The following is a 23,342-nucleotide window of genomic DNA, read 5'->3' on the forward strand; positions in this document are numbered from 1 at the left end:
GGAAGACAAAACTTAAACGTGTGTGTGTTTGTGTGTCTGTGATTTACCGCCCACGAGGGAGCTCAAGAGGTCCTCTGAGACAGATAGGATAGTTCTCTTCATTTGAAATATAAGAGTTTTTGCTGCTTGGGTTGAGACTTATTTGGCTAGCTTTGGGCAGCACAGGTATTTGGGAATGTTACTTAGCCCGTACTTCCGTACTAGACCATCAAGTCCCTGTGTGTTCAAGTGTCTGTCAGAAGAAATAAATGCTAACCACTGCCTCCAGTCAATCCAGTGGAGATCTGGAGAGATCACTGTCCCTTCTGATGGTCCTCACTCTCTTTTTCTGTATCTTCTCTTTCACTTTTCACCTCCCATCCCCCTCCTTTTTTCCATCTTTTTTCCATTTTTGGCTTTTCTTAAGTGATGGCAGCTAAAATAACTTATTGTTATTAGTGATTTATTTGGTCCCATCTAAGAGATGTGCCAGATGTAACACTGATACAACACTGCTTCTATAGATCAATAGTATGGATATCACACTGTGGATCAATACTATGCTTTTCCTTCTATAGCCCTACATCCTGCCCACTGTGACACAAAAATATGCCTCTCCCAGCACCCCCACAAAACAGACAACTAACTATCGTTCTGCAGGCCTGTGGGTCATGATCAATTGATGTGATCTGTTTTTTTTTCCTTCTTTTTTTGTGATTTCCTCAGGTTGCGTGATCACAGTGTCGGGTCGAATGACCTTCACCAGTAACAAGTCGATGGAGATCGAGGTATTTGTGGATGCCGATCCGCTCGTGGAGGCGGAGAAAGGAAAATATCGTGCTGTCACGGCCTTCTTCACCTTCATCTCCCTGGACAAGGACAATAAACCCGTCCCAGTTCCTCCTCTGAAGGTAAGGCTTTAATTACAGCCTGGAGAGAAGGATGTTTACATGCTCAGTCTTCTGTAAGATGATTTTAAGATGTAATAAGAGCTACAGAGCAGCAGTAATGAACTGTGATATGAATTAAGCTGTACATGGTGTGTTTTAGTATGTAGGAGTGGCACACGGCCTATCAAAACTATAACTGGTAACTGTTTTTGATAACAGTAACCTGCTGTTAGATGGCAATGAACAGTTGTTTACATCAGACATGCATTCTGAAAAGCATCATGCATGGTACATGAATCAGCTTAAATGAGGAAAGAGTATTTTATATTTAATTAGGGAGGTATTCCTGTACAGTGTTTCACCGTGTGTATTGGTTGGTTGATTGGTTACTGTGTATGGCAATGCATTCTAAAGCCATGTGTTGTTGCCCTTTGAAGGCTTCATATAAGAAAGCTCTAGTGGTAATCATACAGTGGTACTATACATGGTTACAGTTAGGGCTGTGCGATATGATGATATACATCATGTGGCGATAGAAAAACACCTATCGTTTCACATTATGCTCTATTGTTTATTTCGTTATTTCGCAAATCACTCTTTACGGCAATATCTTCTGTCATTTGGACAACGCTTTGCATTCTTCTACACAGCACAGATGCAGGCAGGAAATTTGGCAACACAAACAAACATGGAGGAAAGTGAATGTGACACAGAATGGGGTAATTCCAAACAGGAGAAGGACTCCGACCAGCCAAAACAAAAGTCGAGTAAAGTCGAAGTAAATCCCGTTTTAAGTGAGCTGTTTGCTACCAAACAAATCATGTTGTGTTTTTCCTAAACCCCTAACTCGCCACAAATGGTATTTAGAGCTCAGTGTATCCATTGAAATTAACCAATTTGAAACCTGAATGGTGTGTTTGTTTGTTTTTTGTTTTGTTTTTTTTTCCTGGCAAGCGGTAACACATGTATGCTTGTTGGTTGTGGTAAAGGAATTAAAACCAGGCAACATGTGTTGTGCAAATCATCCTGCGCAGTAATCATTGTGACGCGATAAATGCAAGATATATTTTAGACTGCTGTCAGGAGGATTAATGTATGGACACATATAAAGTATTTATTCATTGAATTTACAGAAAATGTGCTATATCGTGATTTGTATTGTTATTGGAATCCCCTATCTCGGGATATGAGTTTTTGGTGATATTGCACAGCCCTAGTCACAGTTGTACTGGTCATGCCTACGCTCATACCGGTATGGTCACGATTGTACTGGTCATGGTTACAGTGGCACTAGTCATGATTACAGTTGTATTGGTCATGGTGACAGTGGTACTGGTCATGCTTACAGTGGTAGTACCCATGGGTACAATGATTTGGTGAATGACTCAATGAGCAAGGCTTAATAAAAGTAGAATGTCTTTAACATTGTGATTAAATGGATGTTTTCCTTGAAGGAAATTCATCAGGAAATTCAGGACATAAAAACACATTGTTTCTTGAGCAGTGTATTTTGCAGTTTGAGAGCTCGAGAGTTAGTTTCTGTCTAGGGTAACAATTGTAACACTGTGAGTTGGGATTTGTCCTAATAGTCAACACCCATTCTGAAAGGTATCATATGGAGATAAAAAAAAGTGTCTCCAGTATGGTCTCCCACATACCAGTTGTCTCCAGTATGGTCTCCCACATACCAGCTGTCGTCCAAGGACATCCCTCTTCTCGTGATTATCACTATCTATGTCTTCAGTGTTCCAGCATTGTGTTCTTTCAGAACTCTCAAGGGTGTATGACTCCTCCGCTGGCCAGAGGAGGATGGGCTCCCCCTCCCGAGTCTTAGTTTCTCTTAAAGTTTCTTCCACGCTTACGCTTCATCTTAGGGAGATTTACCTTGCAACTTACCTTCAGAGGAGGAACTGGGCTGGCTCACAGGGGGTTCAGACTCTGCTCTATGTAAAGCTGCTTTGAGCCAATTTAATTTTAAAAAGCAGAATACAAATAAATTTGAATATGAGTTTGAATTTGCTGTAATGATGCTCATCGAAAGCTTGTTCCCCATCCACCACTCTTTCTCTCACACACTACTCTGTTCTGGCATCATGTCTTCATTTGCATCTGAACACACAGGTACACACAGCATCCCATCTTAGCATGTCTTAAATGGCATTATGTACACCTCAGAGCCTGACAAAACTATCCCTTCAATAGATGCATATTATTAAAGAACATAGGATCAACAAAATGAATGTGCTTTCTGAGTCTCAGCAGTGAATATACATTGCAATATATACAATTATTGACAAAAAAACTGGATGTCCCATTGAGTGTTTCTAAACCTGATGTTAAACACAGGCATTTGATAAATCTGGTCTTTTAGACTTGATAAAAAAGACACTGTCATAAAGTTGTGTCACCAAACACAGGACATTTGTTTTACCATGTAAGCTAAAAAATTGGCTCCAGCTCTTAATTTTTTTTATTTTTTGCTAAAGACAAATAAACACTAACAACTCTTCACCGTTTACTTTCAGGAATACATTACATTCAGGATCCAACATCTACCATTCTCAAATTCAGCCTCTGCCTGGTACAGTATCGGTGTTCTGAAAACCATGACAGAACAGCAGTTTCTATTCAAAGCACAGATTTATCCTAGTTCACATATGTATACTTCAGTGGCCATTATAGTTTTTCTCTCTGCTTTGGACACAGACTTTGGCCCCATGTTGGTTAAAGTTTCTGCATTGAATGTTACTGCAGACTGAGTGCCTTGCAGTCAGAAAAACAATTGAGAAGTGCTACTTTCAATAATTCATTGGTACTATAAACAGAAGGGCAAGAACTGGGACAATGCCAGAGCTCTGAGGTTGTGTTTTTAGACAAACAAAATGGTATTTCAAAATAATCTTTTCTAATCTACATATTGAATAATCAGAGATAAATCCACTCCTCACTGAGTTAAACGTCTCATTAACCACTTCCACAAACCTTTGGGCTGGCATCAGATACCACAGAGAACATCACAGGGAACATCACAGGGCATATCACAGGGCATATCACAGGGAAAGTTGCTCATATATTTGATGAGGATGACTAAAGACTGCTCTATATAAAATGAAACAGATGTTAAGCCATTTGCTTAACAAATAGGACAATATTATGTCATCACTGTAAAATGTTTAAAATGTTTTTATTTTCCACATATTCACATGAATAATAAATATTTTAAATGTGATCCAACAAAAATGAACAGGCAGTAGTTTGCTCTTAAAGATTATTTCCATATTGTGGAAGTTCTGTGGGCTCCTATGGCATCCTCTATGACATGAAGAGAAAATGAGATAACACAATAAGGGAAATGCAAAATCTATTTGTCACATGTCCTTTGGCACTGGGAAAGGAGTCTCAGAAAAAAAGAGGACCAAACGATTATTGAAGAGATTTAGATAAGTGAACAATGTTGACTTGCTCCAGCTCCTGCCATTCTAGCCCTTCACTGTGGCCCACCTTCATTTCTCCATTCTGCCTCACCGTTTCAGTATCGCCATGAACGAACGTTTCATTTTTGCCAGATCATCATGTTAAATGCTATCAGTGGATTGGGAATTAACTAGGTAATGAGATGTCATGAATCAAGCATTGGTAATGCCTTTAGCTAGTATTGCACCTGAACTGCTTAGCAAAAAATGGTTTAGTAAGCTGGGGTATGCCAATAGATCAAACCATGAGCCTGAATAAACAACTATGGACAAGTGCAGTAGCAGTAACACACTGAGAGTGTCTTAAACCATCAAAAGGAGGCCGTGATTGGCTCATTATAAGGCCCTTTTTTGTGTTTGGCTGGGGATGCGTAGGTGGTACAGTGAGAAACGATGCTAGCCCTCCATCGCAAAGACCTGAGTTTGATTACCGTCGGCAGTTGGTCCAGCGGTTAGCACAGTGGTGTAGTGGTTAGCAATGTTCTCTTGAAATTCAGAGATTCTTGGTTTGAGCTGTGGATATGGTCATGGGCATGGTTATGGTTATGGTTATGGTTATGGTTATGGTTACGGTTATGGGTGGTTTAGCCCCACAGCCAGACATGCATGTTAGGACCACTGCTCCTGATGAAGGAGCATCAAAAAGCGTAATTTAACTTAACCACTAACAAAGGAGTGAACATATGACCCACCCACAAGAAAGTTTGATGTACTCAGCAGGGTTCTCACAGGGTTCCAGCCCCCCCCCCCCTCCCCACCCAGCCCCCCAAAAAAAGCACTTTAAGGACTAGAAGTTCTGCCGTTTGAACTCGAATGTTGCTCGTGTGAAGTAGGACATTTGTGTAACATTTCAGGCTCTCTCATGTGTGTATTACAATTTTGCAATTTCTGTATTACAATCTCATGTACATTGTATAACGTAACATATATATTTTGACAGTGCCAGCTTTATGACTTTTTAATTGGACAGATTCTGTTCCTATGTGTAATATAAGATCTAAAAATAAAGGTCTCTCATGGCCACTTTCCTAAGGTAAGATCCAAGCACACACACACACACACACACACATACACACACCCTCCCCACCAGCACCCTCCCCACTGGCAACCACAACCTCAGACCGAGACTGAGCAGCTACAGTCCTGGGGTGTTACATGACTGAAAAATTGATTTTGTTTGCTACTGATTTGCTGTGATTAATCATGAATTGGCACAATTAGGAATTGAGCACTAATTAATGAACTCAATATAAAGTTACAGATGCCCCGTATTTTATTTAAAGGGATAAGGGATCAGAAGTGATCTGTCTCACATATTTTATGGTTGTAAATGGCATTTTAAATTGATTTACTCTAGAGAAAACTTGAAAATGTCTTATCAGGTCTTTTCAACTAAACTGCTTGCTGTACCACAAATCATGATACTGTGATACGCATAGGGGATGTTAAGTGAAAATTTGCGCATTGTTTTGGCAGTTTTAAAGTTTTGTAGTTTCTACAGTTTCTTCACTGTAGAACCAAAGTGCCAACAAGCCATACTGTTGGCTGAAGAAGCACTGAAGTGCTGAGAATGTTCCGGAAAACAGAGGAAAACAGAAGGGTAGCTCCATAGGAGCTGGCATTCTCTAATCCTGCGGAGAATGAAGAGAAGCATCTCTGTGCCTCAATAATCTGCAGCTCTAAAACACTGCCAGCATAGCGCAGTACTGGTTCTGTTCTGTGAATAATGCTCATACTGGGTCACAAAGAAAAGACATTCAGTATAACAACAGTCTCTTAAATTTAGCTCTCACCAACCATCAGATCTAAAGGGAACAAACAAACAAACAAACAAGCAAAAAAAACAGATTCAGATTCAGATGGAATACCCTCAGATTATATTGTGGCCAACTGGACCCCATGCTGTGTGGCATAAATAGTGTATCGGCAGGTTCAGAGCCTTCTATTTTTGACTTCAGGTGGTTTTCTCTCCGGTGAGAGATCTCTCAAGTTTATTTTTAGAATCACCCATTTTAGCTGGTAGCGGGGGGTGGGGGTGGGGGTGGTTCTGCTTGGGGGGAGGGGGAGGGGTGGACCAGGCTGTGGGAGACTGACTGCACTGAGCTGTGTAAGAGCGAATGTACACACACACACACACACAGCAGACTGCACTGAGCTGTGTAAGAGCGAATGTACACACACGCACACATACACACACACACACACAGCAGACTGCACTGAGCTGTGTAAGAGCGAATGCGCACACACACACACACACACACAGCAGACTGCACTGAGCTGTGTAAGAGCGAATGCACACACACACACACAGAGCATCTCAGCTGGTCTGGAATACTGTGCATATACAATGGCAGTGCACAAAAGCTGAGAGAAAGACGTGAATGCACGAGCATAGGGGTTTGCCGCTTTGTAGCCAGCACAAACCCCCCCCCCACACACACACAAAACTGGCAAATGCTGTCCTCAATAAAGACCTCTGAGGCAAGTGTGAGATGTGATGCTCAAATAGAGAAAGAAAGAGAGAAAGAGGATGGAAATAGAGCTGAACAGCTGTAGGTTTGTCTTCTTTCTTCTAGACAGTCTTTCAAAGCCTTTACCACTCAAACAACTCTCAGCTGGTCCCCGGCTCAGAAAACAAGTTGCATTGCCATAGCAACCTCCAGTCTAATGATGTGAGATTCCCATTTATTTTTAGACAGGTTTCAGGAAGTGTTCAGTAAGAGGTTAAAAGTGTCATCATACCATGATTTCAAAGACTGAGCTCTAACACAAGCAGAAAACTAATAAAGCACTGCACAAATACCTGTACCTATAATAGAACCTCAAAATGCCACACACACATAGAGAAACTCAGACATTTTTGATCAACATAATAATGTAGTCATCTCTAATGCTGTGAACTGCACCACCCGTGCACATTCCTCACATTGGTCTGTGTTTAAATACTTCTTTTGGAAGACTCTCGTGGCCTTGTGTGTTTGAGTCACTTCATCTCTGTCTCTCCACACAATCATCGCACAGCAGACTGTCATCTTCTTGTGCACCAGGTGGTTCTCTCCGTGTACCTTTCATTCACTGCTGTGAGATTGGCGTTTGGCAGCGTGACAATGCCACTGCTCAGCTTTATCAACAGGCAGCGCCAGGACACTCACACTCTGCTGGCATTTTCCTAGCATCCAGCAGACCAGAGACACTGTCCATTCTTTCTCTGTCACATTAAGGAGGGCCACACTCACAGGACCTCTGCGACCTTAGGGGGGGCCACACTCACAGGAACTCTGTCGCGTTAGGGAAACCAACACTCACAGAAACTCTGTCACATTAGGGAGAGGCACACTCACAGGAAATCTGTGACGGTGGATGCATCCTCACACACTGTGACAGGTGGCTCTGAGCTGTGTTGCTGTAAGACACAGCTGTTATTGCAAGAATGAGATCAGTAATCTGGTGTTCAGTTACACTTCTACTGATCAGTCAATGTTCTGTTCAACCAGTACGACCATCTACAAGACTTTTTTATTTCAAGTTTGTCCTCTGTTTTTTTGTGTTTGTTTTTTACTTTTTTCATGCATTTATGTAGTAGTTAATAGTTATGTGTGTAGTATTTAATAATTCCTACTCTGAGATTTGTTTTTGAGCATTTATAACCTTCATAATGTGATCTGAAGTTAGAAGATCTTTCCTTATAACCTCAGACATTTGGGGCAGTTACTGCCATTAGGGATAATGACTGTTGAGGGAAAAATACAAGTGCTGTCCCTCTGTTCTGTTCTGTCAGAGTGTAACTGCCTGAAAAGCTTCTAAACCAGCAGATTGTTTCTGCTGACAGCTCCTGTCAATATTATCAACTGCCTACAATGCTATAGGCATGCTTGTATATAAATTTCAGCAGAATCTTCACCAATGCCAAATTGATTAGTCTAATGATAATATGTAAACTTGTTTGATTCTCACCACCAATCAGCATATTTTAACTGGCTGCTTGATACTAAGTCCATCTTTTAAGTTAGAAAACTCAGAAATCACCACTTATTGTTTTTTTTTTTGATCAGAAGATACATTGAATGAATTGTTGGTTTAGTTAGCCTTGGAATTATACTCCAACAGATAAGTGAATGGTGGGAAAAGACATTTGCAAGACATTTGTTAATTGATGTTGATCAGTGGTGGTGATCAGCTTTTCCAAAGTGAAAAACCTTTAGCATCCATTTACCAGTAAACCCAACAGGACCAGTATGCAATGCCCATAACTACGATTTAAGTCCTGCATTTCACATGATACATTTTGTTTTGTAGGCCCCGTGCTGACATTTAGCTCTGAGGGTCTTTTGACTGTACACTGGCTGTTCATGAACAGCCTTCTCAGTGACAGAGGGATGTGTGTTAACCTGTGTGTGTATCCGGCAGTCCTTTTCTCATAAGTGTTTCTGAATGAATAGTGTCTGCTGTCTACTGATCCTCTGAGATCACTATAATCCCTCCCTTATTGATGAAAAAACCAAACAACAGAGATGTAGTTTTCTCCTGGCTCTAGATGAATGCATTATCCTAGGATAAATGTGTGTTGAGTGTGGTCTTTATTGCATAGAGCAGCCACTTTTAGCTGGTTATGTCAGATGAAGAGGCCTGCAGTGTAATTTGTGTAATTAAGGTGCCACACAACCAAGGGCTGTGCAGCAACATTCATTTCCTCATTTAAGAGTCAGGACACCAGGATTTTGTCACTACACTGTGTGTGTGTGTGTGTGTGTGTGTGTTTGACACAGATGAAAGTGTGGGGTCAGGTGTTCATTGCTGATTTGAGACCTGTGTTTGTGCCTGTGAATATGTGTAGGTGAGTAGGGTCACACATTCCTTGCTGATTTGAAATCTGTTCATTAGAGACCTGGCAGATAATGAATTGAGTACATGCTAAATATCTATAATTCTGTTTCTAATCCGCTTATTCTGCAAACACATGGGGTAAGCACTACTTGCCGTGTGACTGAAGCATATTCACAGAGTAGAACACAGGTATAGTCCTCTCAGGTCTTAGCTCTCTCACAAGCACCTACTAACACCAGCAAATTCACACACCGAAATACACAACCTTCGATTCTGTGGCAGAGCAGAGGAGAAAACACCACGTTTGTCAGATGGTAAGCTTATCACAGACTTCTGAAGGGACATTTTCTCACTCATTTGGAGTGTGCAGTGCAGGTACTAAATCGGTTTTAGCAGCAGGACATGTCCAGCAGAACACAGCGATGGGAAAAAAATGATCACACAGGCAACCAACCATCAGCGCCCAGCAGCAGGAGACCAGTGGACCCTGCTTCTCACTTACCAAAGGCAACATGGCCAGAGGCGTTTCCCTGGCCTCCTGGTCACAGTCCACGAGTGTGGCACAGGTCCTTCTGAAATGTTACTCTCAAGCTAGTGAACATCTTACAGCCACTGATCAGACAAAAATGAATTAGAATCAGGATAACTGTCTAAGAGTCCTCCTGTGCTTTAGATTTCCTGTCTCTATGTCTCCTCCAGTGTCACTGGCTCCCTCGCCGTTCACCACGGTACAGGCACTGGCTCCTAGTGTTGTTTTTGTGTTAGAGCTGGATTTGGCGACGGAACACTCTCAAAGCAGAAGTCACTTCTTTTATCAACAATTAATTTGATGTAGCTTCCCATTTCTGTGGCCTCCATAGAAACCAACTGGCCTGGCCTGCTGCCAGTCATCCTCTCTGACTAAAGCCCTGCGCTCTCCTCAGCTTAATTCAGTTTGTTCAAGACAAGCACGGCTGCGTGCCCCCACTGTCCCCCCAGCGCTCGGCATGCGCCCCAAGCAGCAGGACGGCCAGTGGCCTGGGAAGGGGTTTCTCCAAGGTCAGACGATGATGCTGTTCTCTGGAATGAACAGTGGAAGAAAAAGAACAGAGATTTGGACTGATTGAGGCTTTAGAGCCTGAAAGAGTCCTAATTTTGATCCAGTGGTCTGTGATTAAGGAAAAGCTTGACTAACAGGAGATTCAGAAAATGGCTCTGTTCTCTGGCCTTTGTGACTTTCCCGCCTCAGCTTTGTGCTATTTATATGTGCCCTTCCATGCTGTAATTTGAATATCAAACTGACTGAATATTTTTTGCCTTTGTTATTGCCAATGTGCTGGACACATTCATCTTCCAGCAATAACCAAGTGCCTCAAAAATGGTGCTAAATGTGACTATCATAATACCCTTTGTGTTTTTGTGTGTGTGTGTGCGTGCGTGTGTGTGTGTGTGTGTGTGTGTGAGAGTGTGTGTGTTATACGACCACTACTACGCTGGTAATGTAACTAATACGTAACATGCTAAGTAAATGGTAAAAATGCAGTGTTTTACAGAGATGGATGTTCTGTGATACAATTTGAAAATGTCTGTATAATAATGGTAAGACTGAGGTCTGTGTGTAGCCATAGACACTGACTGATATATCAGGCCACAGCTCTGTCCTCACACACTGCTGCCATCTGTCACTGCCTGGTCACTTTACCCAATGATAAGAATAGCCAGTTTATCGAACACAGCTGGCCAATGAGGGACCGTGAGGAAGTCAACAGCACTCTTCAGCTCTCTGCAGCTCTCTGTGGCATTTGGTTGGTTTTTAACTTACTGCCTGACAATAGAAAAATACTTTTTACCAACACTGTGGTAGTGCTTGACATCTTTTCTGCATTAAGGGGAGTCAGTTTGGAATGTATGTTTGTCGTGATCATAACGGCAAGAGCAAATGTGGAGATTAGGATGTCACCATGGTAACAGAACGTGTACATTTTATGGGCCCACATAGTTCTCTTTGTTAGAACAAAGAGGACCAGATCAGAGCATGATGACATGCTAAGACCTGGGTGGATTTTCCTCTCCGTATCATAAGGATCGGACAAATGCATCGTAAACATAGCACAGTTTCAGATGTACCGGTTATTAATGTCATATTCACCACTCTTCTTACAATATTAAAATCACCAAGCCAATTTGCTCATGAAGTGATGGACAATTAGGATTGCTCACCATCAGTAGTGGTAGCTCTATCAAAGTTGTGTTAACACGGGATACACAAAAGTGTATCCAGGTCTTTCCTGAGCCTGAGTGAAAGAGGCAACACCAGACCACACTGGGGAAGTGTTAGCATGATTTTTCCTCTCTCAAATATCAGGAGGTGTAATTAGGACTATAGACAGCACTGATACAGCTTAGTCACAATGAGCTGCAGCCAAAGACAGCAGTCACACACACACAGACACACTCAGACAAAAACACACTCTCTCTCTCACACACACACACACACACACACAGAGAAAAACAGTATTTATTGCACAAGTGGGGCTGGACAGCAGATAACGTTGGGGTAACACTGGTGTGGCCTACATATGGGTGAGTCCCTATATGACATATATTTGGGGTGGATGGCACATAGCTTTTTGAATCCATTGACAGATTGTTGAGGATTTTTGGTAAAAGTATGTGATGCTGTCATTTAAGCTTGCATTTAAAAAGCACTCCATCATTGTCCCAATGTATCTAAATCCTTTCTCTTCCTACAGCTGGAAAATGAAGAGGAACAGAAGCGCTTTGAGGAGGGAAAAGCGCGCTACCTTCAGAACAAGGCAAAGAGGCTCGCAGATAAGGAACGCCAGCCATGACATCTCCACCCTCTATCCTCTATAACTTATCATGCAGTTAAAAACCAATCCAGAAGTGTTATAACATAGGCCTACAACTTATTAGACACATCTCTATATCGTACTATAGTAGCTTACTGAATGGAAGGAGAAATCTAAAATATTTGAATACTTGAATTGCATCATTCTCTCGACTCGTAAAATTCCACTGCTGCATACCAAAGTCATTTGTGTGTGTACGTAAAATGAAACGGAAATATATACATATATATATATATGTAAATGTAACTTATTTTATCCTTAGAGATGTTTATTTATAAAAACAATTCGGTCATTCTGTGTAATGATTTCACAGTATTTACATCAATAAAGTCTCATGCCTGTCACCAGATCATGTCTCCTGTTTCATCACTTCCCTCTTGGTGTTTATAGTGTTAAAGAGTCTGCCCACCCTTCACTCAGCTCTTCACAGAAACCAAGTGCTTGCCTCAGGAGTGCAGGACCGCTGACTCATGGATTTGCTCTGGCTGGTGATTGATAATGTGCCAGAGTTCTCTCTCTGTGCCCTGCACTTATGGAAGGGGGAGTAAAATACACTTTAAATAGACAGTGATACACACCATGTCAATGAAAGCTAGTTTCAGCAAGAGAAAGTGGTGATGCAGGCATGCTCTTGTTGAGAAAAGGACAAATACAAATCTGAACCTTGAAGTACAGACACCCCAGAGGGCAAGGAAAAAACTCTTTTTCTTACCCTTTTAGACACTATATTTGTGAATTTAAACATTTGCCTTAAATGTAGGCCCTATTCTTGAGATTATTGATAAAATGCTGTGTCTGACAAGTATGTTTTTTTAACTTGTGAACAAACATATTCATTATAGCAATCTTAGTATAAACACTATTGTTTTTAGGTGTATTTTCACTTAAGTCTTGAATATCCGTTGCTTAGTTACAGGAAGCAGTAATTATACCATACCATTCACTTTGGGTCCAGTGTTTCCATGGTTCTAATACATCTTCTGATGCACTTGGACACATCATTGGCCTCTGATGTCCATTTGGTTGTACGCCTTACAGGACAGGGAACTGCAAACCCTTTGCAGCCTATTTCAGTGGATACGCACCGTGCACTCCAACCCTTCCTCTGGTCTGCGTACTTGGCTCTCTTATTCTCATTGGCCTCCTACAACCAATCTTCCCAACGGTCAGCTCAAGCATGACTACCTGCTGTAATGATTAAGACACCAGAACACTGTCTGGCCCAAAGGTGGTCACTGTGATGGTGTCTGAAAATTTGAGCTGCCTCCCTCAGTCCACCAGCCTTGAGCTGTCTCTGAGAGCCTGTCTGATGTGTTTTGCCCAGGCTATGGCCTCTCCACAGCTCTGCTGAAAATGATGATCCGTCTTACTGGTGGTCAATGCTGCTGCAGATGGTTTCCGCTGACATCTTCAACATGAGGTCACGGCGCCAACCATAGCTCAGGCTTTTTGGGAGACCCAGCCACCTACAGATGTAGAAGCTGATCTTCTTCTTAAAGCTCTGAACAGAAGTGATTGGGACATCGTACATGAAAGGGGCCAGAGGTTCCATTGCCATGCTGGTAGACCCAGGTCTTAAACTTCCTTGGCAGTCCAGACTTGTCCGCTGCTATGAGCCATAGTTCTAGCTCCCTGTTGGTGTTCTGAATAGATGCAGTCAAACATCTTTCCCAGGGTTTTGACAGGCTTCTTGGAGATGGTAGGAAGGAGTATGCTTCCCAAGGAGAAGCAAACTTCTCAACCATCTTCCCTCTCTTCAGTGCCATAGACTTGGACTTGGCCGACTTGAAGTCCCTCTGTGCCCAGGTGCTGAGCCTCTACAACCTTTGGTGGACCGGTCAATACCCAGTTGCTGATGTACTAAAGGTCGTCTATGACGGCTTTGATAGGCGGTACCCAATTTGGTCATGGGTTCTCTGCACTCCATGTTGTGCTAACTTGACCAACATGTTCATGGCCAAGAGAAGAGGATCACTAAATCGGCGCATCCAGGGATACACCATCTGTGCCAGTCGAACAATTTTCAAACTGTTCGTGGTTTTGCTCTGTGCAGTCAAGACTCGTATTTAACCCATTCAGATCCAGGTTTTTATTGTGTTTTCTCTAGTGTTTGTTCATAGCTCTGCTGCACACGCTCCACATTCAGCTATGATTAAAAGCCAGTGGTCAGGTGATTTTTCAGCATAATATGGTTTGAAAAACCATCTACATATCCATTCAAAGCTACTTTCTTTTTGTGGTCATCTCTTCACTGTGCACTTTCTATTTACTGGTTGACAGTGTGTTAATGAATGTGTTATGGATTGCATTAATAACCAAGAACTTCCAGTGATTTAGAATGATAATGCTAAATCCATCTGAATTATATCACTGCTCTGTGTTGTTTGGAGGTCAAGAGTGATCTAAAATTACAGGCAGTTGACCATTTTCAAGGTTTAGGAGGAAGACAGTTAAAAGGTGCTCTCGCATGAGTGTTAAATTATTAGCATAGCATATCGGACATGTATAAAACTTAAAGAAAAACATTTTTTGCACAGTTTCCTCCATAGGCTGATACGTGAATGTAATAAAATACAATGCATTAATGATGGTATATTTTGTGTTTATTGTGACTTTCCCTCTAAAAACCTGTTCCTTTTCAAACTCTTAGTGCTTATATGTTATTTTCAACAAAGAGATCACTCTAAGCTTTCAAACATGGTGTTTTGAGCTGAAGGTGAAGGTGGATATGTCTGTTTTTCCCTTCCATAAACTTTAGAACTGTCTTCAGCTGGAAGTTGATGGAGAAGAATAATTCTCCATGGAGGCACACCAGAGGAGATCCTGAAGAATGACATTGTACAAATCAGTGGCCAACTCAACTTCTGAACAAGTAGAAATGTCTAGTTATTTGATCATTAATTGAGCAGCCTAGCAGTGTTCCTATGTGTCAGCATTCACAACATCTGTGGTTCTACAGAACTTTATGCGACCACTATTACAATTTTGTTTCCTAAAAATGAATGTTCACTACTGTAATGTTATCCTGGGGGTGATGGCATTTCATTTAGAACAGGCAGTCAACAGTCTATGGTAATATGCCTATTGTCTCTTTTAAAGCTCAGGCTTTGGTTTGTCTAACTTGTCGAACACCTGCTTAAAACACAAATGTGTTTTTTAAACGCGTGCTAGAAAGCAAATACATTCATCAACTGTACAAAAAACACATTTAATCACTTGTTTTAATAAAAGATACCCAAAATCAACAGAGCAGTCGGACAGTGAAGATAAAGGGGCAGACTGTGGAGATAAAGGGGCAGACTGGCTATAGATAAAGCAGGTCCCATTTGTAAAATATTGTTTCTGTGGGATGTATCAAGACCATGGAGAGCGTTACCTTAATGAAACAACAGCATGTGAAAGGAGGGGATTTTGGTGGTGGAGCTCCAGTGTACTGCTGGTGCGGTGGGGTTTCGGAATCCCTCCCAAATTCAGAGGAACTGCGGTCAGAGAGTCCTGCCTCAGGCTCCCTTAATAAATGGACTGAGATACCTTCTGTCGCTTTTACTTCCAGGTCACCTAACCCCACATCAGAGAGGGCTATTCAGGTTTTTGATTTTTTTTTTTTCACTACTCGTGTCTCTGATGTCATTGTGCTGTACAGGAGTGCAAGAATGGTGCTCATCCAAACATTACATTTATTCTGAGGTGTAACAGAATTTCAAAATGTCTTACACTATGTTTTGGTTTTTTTTTTTTTTACAAAAACCAATCTCTCCTTGTTACCTCTCTAACAATGTTTCAACCATCTGCATCCTTGTTTACACATACAAACTTATAGGCACAGAAAATCATGCAGGTAGAAAAAAACACCCTGGCAACTGATTTGAAACAACAGAGACAGCATCTATGGTCAGATATTGTATTGATTTTTGTTTATGGGATCTTTTTAACAAACAGCAGTGCAGACTTGCAGAGGTCAAGTAGCCAGATTTAGACACAGTGTTTTTTTTGTAGTGTGATGCTTAGACAGGCAGTCCATCTCTCGCCGCCAGTGACAGTGATATAGCTAAAAATGTGTGGTCCTGTGTGAGCTATAGATTTACTGGTAATAGCATCCTCTCCAGTCTCATTACAGTACTAATCTTCATTCATCTCTCTTCTGCTGTGCTGGTGACTTTTCTCAGCCTTGCAGAGTCAGCGTTCTTTATTCAGACACACACACACACACACACACACACACACACATACACACACACACACAAAGAGTGAGCTTTAAGGCTGTCTGTAGGATATCAAGTTCTGAGATCTCTTATAAATGCTTATATTCGAGCTATCTAAAATCTCATTCAGCCTCAAACTTTGTTCATTGTTTGGAATTCAGACCTGAGACAGGCTATATTATCTCTGTTCCTCTGGTCCATGTAACAGATACTCTACTGCACTGCTGTTTGATCACTGGTCTGAGGTTTGTCCATCTATGCCTCCAATTTAAAAAAAATGTAAAGCAGACAATTTGTTTGTTTAGTGTCCACTGATCAGTCTATCAGACTTAGTCATCAGTAAACTACAGAACACTGAAATTTAATCAGAGCCTAGAGAAGCATATACATATGAAGAAACAAACAGCTTCTCTGAACAGGCGAGTGTTTAAACTGTCTCACAAAACAATACTGAAACACATCTCTGCACTGAATCTCAAAAACCTCTCAGGACACCACAATCTAAAACAAAGCAAACATTTTCAAATATGTGTAACAGCGAGAAAGAAACACATTTCAACACTGGGCTGATAAATGCAGCAGGGACTGGGAGGAAGTTTCAAAAATAAACAATGATTTACTCTGCAGTGTGTTCACTTGTGTTTATATATGCTTGTGTTTATAAATGCTATAGGAGCTTAACTGTAAGTGATGATGACATTCATTAATGCAGCTGAACATGCCTGTGTGTGTGTGTGTGTGCATGCAAGTGAGTGTGTTTGTGTGTGTGCCTGCATGCAAGTGTGTGTATTAGTGTGTGTGTGTGTGTGTCACGTGGGACTTGGGCTTTTCTTATGTAATGCATGTTCAGTCAGGCTTTCAGTTAAAGTTGCCTGCCCACTGCATGTGAATGAATGGGTTCTCATTCTCATGCCTATATATAAATATAACAAAGCGGATGAATATGCTTGTTCGCAGAATGAGACTGTACAGCTGACATTTTTCTCTTTCCTGGTTTACTGGAACTATGATAACTGAAATAATTGAAAAACTGTGCATTGATACCTATATATCTCCATATTCACAGTAAAGCGATAGAGTGAAAAGTGGTTATCACATCGTTACTACTGAAATATAATAATCATAAATGCGTATATGTAGGCCTATACGAAGGCGAAATCACTGGTGTGTAATCAGTGGAGCGCTCCAGATTAAGGCATTTATTTTGTTTAATTTAAGCCTACAATGACTAGTTAACATCTGAAAGTTCTGGCCTAATTTGGGCGGGAGCCCAGGTACTGTAAACGTCAAATAGGTCAACTGACACCGTTATATTACAGTAAAAGACATCAGTCAGGAGGATCGAGAGAAACAAACGATGCCACTCATTATAGACTGTCACTGCGGATCGCCTCCATCTCTGTCAGGCCCCGGTGGAATCCTACAACTAAAATATTATGAGACCATTATTGCAGATGTTGTCTCTACATCGGTAATCAGCTAGGTAGTATGACGTCATGAATTAAGCGGACCCGCCCAAACTGGTCAGGATTACCTAATTTAAGAAACTACTGATAGTCATTGCTTGATGATGTTTTGAGGAATGCAGATTATGTGTCGTGCTGCATATATAAAACATGTTGACCCAATGTCCTGAACATACTGTACTGTATGTGGGACTGACGGAGAGAGACAAAGTCCCGCACAGAGAGCGTCTTTTGTTTAGGCTACTTTATCATAAATCCGTCACGCACTCCGCAGCATCTTTGGAATCTGTGCATTGTAATAGCCAGTCTAATAAGAGCTTTATTCGGCTGTATCTCGGTGTCGGTTCCTCTAAAATTATGTAAGATTCATTGCTAGAGCAGACTGGATGATCTGTTATCAAGATGTGATGTTGCTTGGCTTCATTTTTATAATGACTTATCCTTTTCAGTCACGTGTCACTCTCTTGCCGGTTATTCTTGTAAAAATGAGCTTAATATTTTTTTCTCACTGGCTGAAATATCAACCTCAAGAGAGAACTTATTCATGCATTTAGCAAATCAAGAAAGGCAGTCTTCCCCGTACATGTTACGTAAAAGTACAATAATGTCAATGAACGCAGGCATGGGTGGGCTTGCATGAGTTCAGAAGGAATAACGGTTACCAGAAGAGAGATTCAGCTTTAGGATCTGGGTTGCATGCAGTTTCAGAGCTCATGAACCGTGGACCGTTAATTGGTACACCTCTTTACGTTTAACTATCGTTGCTAAAGAAAGTGCATTAACACGTGACGAATCGCTCATAAACCCCCTCTCTATTTATATTTCCACAAGGCTTTTGTTTATCCTAATCATATCGCATCACTTTCACTAACCAGCTGGCTGAAAATGGGAGATTCCGTGAGAGGCTGTAAACTAACGATGGCGGTCATTTTTCATTGTAGCCTATCAATAAGCATCAATCAAATGACCACTTTTTGATTTGCTTGTTGACCTAAAGTAAATCCTTGCCACCCCGCATTTTGTATTTTTTCTTTGACGAACTCCTTTTTTTCATTGTGTATAGGTTAAATGTCTAATATTCTAACATAAACGAATATTTCTCAGATTGAATTAATTAATCGAGTCCATCTACAGCCCTTCTACCAATGGGAGCTCATAATATCTTGGTAGACGAACATGAAATCACGCTTTGATCCGTTGCTCCCACTCATTCATCTTCCTCTCTACCAACTATTGAATGAGCCGCGTTTGGTTGCGTTGCGCTCAGGTCTCTGATTTGCGCGAATAAAGCCTAATGGGTTCTCTACTCAACGGATTTAATAACGGTTTGTTACAGATGAAGGCTAACGGTTTACTGTAACAGGATGTGGAGCGCACTCTTGGTGCCACGTTTGGCGATATAACCAGGCTGAGACTGTCTGTTCTTATTCTACATTGTAACATATGCTTCGAGTTGGCATTAACAACCGTGCACACCTTCCTCTAATTTGGAATGTAAGGACTACAAAGCACCACTGTGAACGTACATCGAGACAATTCAGTAGTGAAAGGAACTGTGATTTTTTAAAAGTTGGATATCGACGGATTCTACACTGAGGTAGGAGGCTGATGTTTTATTTTACATAGCAACTGCGCGCGATCTGATCTGATAGCCTAGAAAACCTTAAAACATGCGGTTTCTCATGGAGCACAAGGTCAGATTTATTATTCCGTGGAGAAATACCTTTAATATGTTACAACAACACACCTTTCATAGAAATTGAGCCCAGATGCATAACCGATTTGTCGACTTAAATCATTTAGGTGCGAATTGACTTGTAACTGCCGAAAACGATTTTTTTCGCATACATTTCAGAATATGAGGTTATAATGAAATGACAGACCGGAAGGCTCAGGTCAAGGCTGTTCACTGTAACCTTTTGCAAACGAAAAAAACCCTGAAAGGGCATTAAACAGGGTCCTAAATGTATGCAAACATTAGTCATGGTGTTGACGATTCTTTGTGTTACCTGAACACTGTCGTTTCCAAAAGAGAATCTAATTTAACAAATGGGGCAAAAATACAGGCTGAGTTCGGCATAAATGCAAAACCGAACCCTGAAGTATGTTGTCTACCTCATGTCGTACATCACACTTAGCTTCAGCAGATTTATTGTCATAATTTGTGCCGTTCTGTTGCTAACTTCATCTTTTAAAGTGAACTAAAAGGGGCTTCTGTGCTAATGACGATTGCTATAAACATAATATTTATTTTTCCTGCCTGCCACACTTTAAGTGTTATTGTCCAACATGTCATATGTTGTTTTAATCGTATTTTAACCGAAAGACTGTTATCGTGCCTGCCATTACACGGCCATCTGCTGTCCCCTCCCATCCATCTCGAGACCTCACTCACAAAGACACTGTGCACGGGCAGAGTCTGCACACCAGTGAGTAATGGTAACTGCGCGCGCCCTCCAGATGCAAATAAAAGGAATCCTAATTTGTAACAACGCTTCCATCATTAACACACATGATCAAGTGAACCCGCCATGTTTCTCATGATTCTCTGTTGGACTGTCTGACTTTAGCAGTGATGAAATGTAGCGAAGCAAATTTAGTCCGAGTAAATGCTCTAATTTGTTCCAAGATGAATATCATTGTCTGAGAAGGACGCTTCTGAAAATGTTACACACCATAAACGTATGATATATGTTTAGTAGTGCTCATATTACATATACCATAAAAATGTATTTGAATATTACTCAAAATACGCTTTCATTAGTTAACTGTGCAGGCAGTATTCGTAGTTGACCCCTAACTTAAACTTGTCATAGTGAATGGGGAAGACTCCAAATGATTTATCAGGCATGCGCAGGACAGCGGAGTCTGACAAGGACACTCTCCGAATGAACTGAATTGTAAATAAACAGAAAATTACTTACATGCTACAGTACTAGAGATGTAATGAAAAATGATTACAGGTGTAATAGTCTTTAATCTTTCACTGAGAGCCACGAGTGTCAAGAGATTTTGGAACAAACAGTTTCATGTTTCATGGCCAAAGCATCATATGGCATATTTTATGGCCCATTATGGAGGCGAAGGGGGAACCATGCCAAAAATAATGGAAAGTTAAAATTTATCACCAAGGTGACTAATTCTGTAGTATGTTCTCAGTGGAAGATTGCCTGTGTGCCTTGACAGGAAGTTCTCCCTTGGACAGGAAAGAGGAAAGAGCAGTCAGTGGTAGGTTGAATTTAGAAATGGTGTAATCCATCAGCCCATGTGACAGATAATCAAGCATGACTGCATTAAAAATATAAAAGCAGTCAGGATAGGAAAACATGATATGAAACGAGAGGAAATCTGACAGGAACTAAATGGGTGATTACATTGGTGTGTTCTTGATACAACTGGATCTTACAGTTATCAATTTAGAGTCTGTTTCTTTACAGGTAACTAAAATATATTTAAGAAGAAGAGGAAATACACAGCAGGAGTATAAGAGAACCATACAGTGCTCTAACAAACCAAAGAGCTACTGGCCAGAACTAACTGCATTCAATTTAACACTACATACTAAAGCAGGACATCTCTCTCTCTCTCTCTCTGTCTCTCTCTCTGTCTCTCTCTCTGTCTCTCTTGGATAGTAACAGTCATTGAATCTCTGGTTTCCTCTATGAGCTACTACATCACTTGCAGAGTTAACATGCTGTGAAGTTTGGGCTCTTGACATACAGAAAAGACATTGATTTCTTGGGCATGTCCTGTGACACTGGAACAGTAGAGTGGACAGCCTTCTAATCAGTGAGCCACAGTATTTAAACTAACACACCTCGCTCAGCCAAACGAAGTCCAAGTAAGATGCTGAATGGAAGCATGTGGAGGTGGAGGATAGGGAACAAGGTTACCTGGCTCTGTTTTAGTCTGTCTCTGAGCTTAACATCACCCATGAAAGCTTTTCACTGCTTCTCCGGTTCACCTCCTTTATTTCCATAAGGAGTTCAATAAAAAACAAAATTAGAAGAATTTTGAACCAGTAGTCCCACCACTAATAGTTGTGCAGTTTAAAAGTATAAGTTGTAACTGATATTGTATTATCTCTAATTAAGGCAATCATGCATTTTCAGTTTTTAGCAAAATGTTGAAACTGAAACACAGCCAATTCCAGAGCACCCTCAGTCATAATATCTTGAAACTCTAATTAAGAACCAGAATCTCCTTGAGGTAATCAATCAATTTAACTCTTTACTGCATTTTTATTGGTTCTTTCAGACATTGTGAAGAATAATTTGCCAGAACGTTCCCCTAATCCTGTTCTGCAGACAGCTCACACCAGCCCAAACCTGAGACCAAGTCAATTATTTATAGCTTTTCAGGCAGCAGGACTTTTTTTTATTTAAATCCTTCCTGAAGGGCTGGAGTCAGGGATTAACAAAAGCTAAATTGGCTCAGCACTTATTTCAATATCCCAGAGAGAGAAAGAGAGAGAGAGAGAGAGAGAGAGAGAGAGGGAGAGAGAGAGAGAGAGATCTCATGCCTGAGTACAGACTGTTAAATTAAATGCAGTTAGCTCTGGTCAGTCATTCCGTTGCTCGTTTGGGCTCTAGATGATGCTCTGATACACCTGCTGTGTTTCTTTTTTTTCCCTTTCTTTTTTCATTCTCACACTGTTTTAGTTACATGTAAAAACTGACCCTCTATTTTAGGAATTTTTTTAAGCATTCATTTATTCCCTGATGTGAACTGTGCATCTGCTAATACGCTCACCCTTTAGCCAAAACAGACGGTGTCTGTAATTCAGACGTGCTGTGTTTAGTGTTTAATGACCAGACTTGCTACACTAAGGTGGGATTGACTTCAGTATGTCTATAATCTCATTTTGATCTTCTGGTATTACCAGATCATATAATCATTACGTTTAGCAACAATGACAATCAACATTCTTTTTATCGATGTTCTGTTCTCTCCTAAAAGAGTTACTGTCCAAGCGTGCACCAAGCTGCATTTTCCTACAGTTTTCTCTGTTATGACAATGGTTGAATTCATAATATAATCTGAAATTAACCCAAACTTTGTGAGTCAAGCAATGTATAATTTGCTGTTTACATCGAATGCCTCGCCGGGATGTGTAAATTACAGTATTACACGCATACAGCAGTCTCAGGGATGCACATGGGAGTGTATTAGAGTTGTGTAATGTACACCATTCACCTGCGCTGTCTAATGGAGGGAGTCCTTTACAGCAAAGTGATAAACATACAACTAATTTCTCCATTGCTACCAGTGCTGGAGCGCTGCCCCTGCATAGGATGAGTCAGTTGTACACCACTATAATTTTCATCCTGTCTCAGACAACATGTAACAAAAGCAGGCTCTGTGCTGTTCTACACAACAAACAAAAAAAGAGAGCTAGAGAGAGAGAGGGAGAGAGTGAGAGAAAGGGAGAGAGAGAGACAGTGAGTGAGTGAGAGAGAGGAGCAATGTCCAGGCTTTACTCCTGTTCTGTATATCTCTGTTTTTATTTCCCACTGGCTTCCAAGGTGCAGTCTTGGCAGTGTTTTGTCAATGGTGTTTTAAGGTGTATGTACTTTAATGCAAACTCAGTTTGGCCTGAAAATAGGAGCAAGCATAGCAATCCATCTTTCTCCAGTTTTGTAACAGCATGAGCTAA

The 23,342-nt window shown here is 41.0% G+C and overlaps 1 protein-coding gene across 1 annotated transcript in view; it reads left to right on the forward strand.

The window, feature by feature from the left end:
- The window catches only part of acot7 (acyl-CoA thioesterase 7), a 64,911-nt gene extending 52,912 nt beyond the window's left edge, over nucleotides 1–11,999 (forward strand). Inside the window, exons 9-10 of the mRNA XM_030784566.1 lie at nucleotides 706–890; nucleotides 11,899–11,999. Coding sequence (XP_030640426.1) covers nucleotides 706–890; nucleotides 11,899–11,997 — 284 coding nt within the window. The 3' untranslated portion in view covers nucleotides 11,998–11,999. The remainder of the gene's footprint in view (nucleotides 1–705; nucleotides 891–11,898) is intronic.
- Nucleotides 12,000–23,342: the final 11,343 nt, after the last annotated feature.

Source organism: Chanos chanos, chromosome 9, assembly GCF_902362185.1.
Source record: "Chanos chanos chromosome 9, fChaCha1.1, whole genome shotgun sequence".
In the NCBI taxonomy this organism is placed as follows: domain Eukaryota; kingdom Metazoa; phylum Chordata; class Actinopteri; order Gonorynchiformes; family Chanidae; genus Chanos; species Chanos chanos.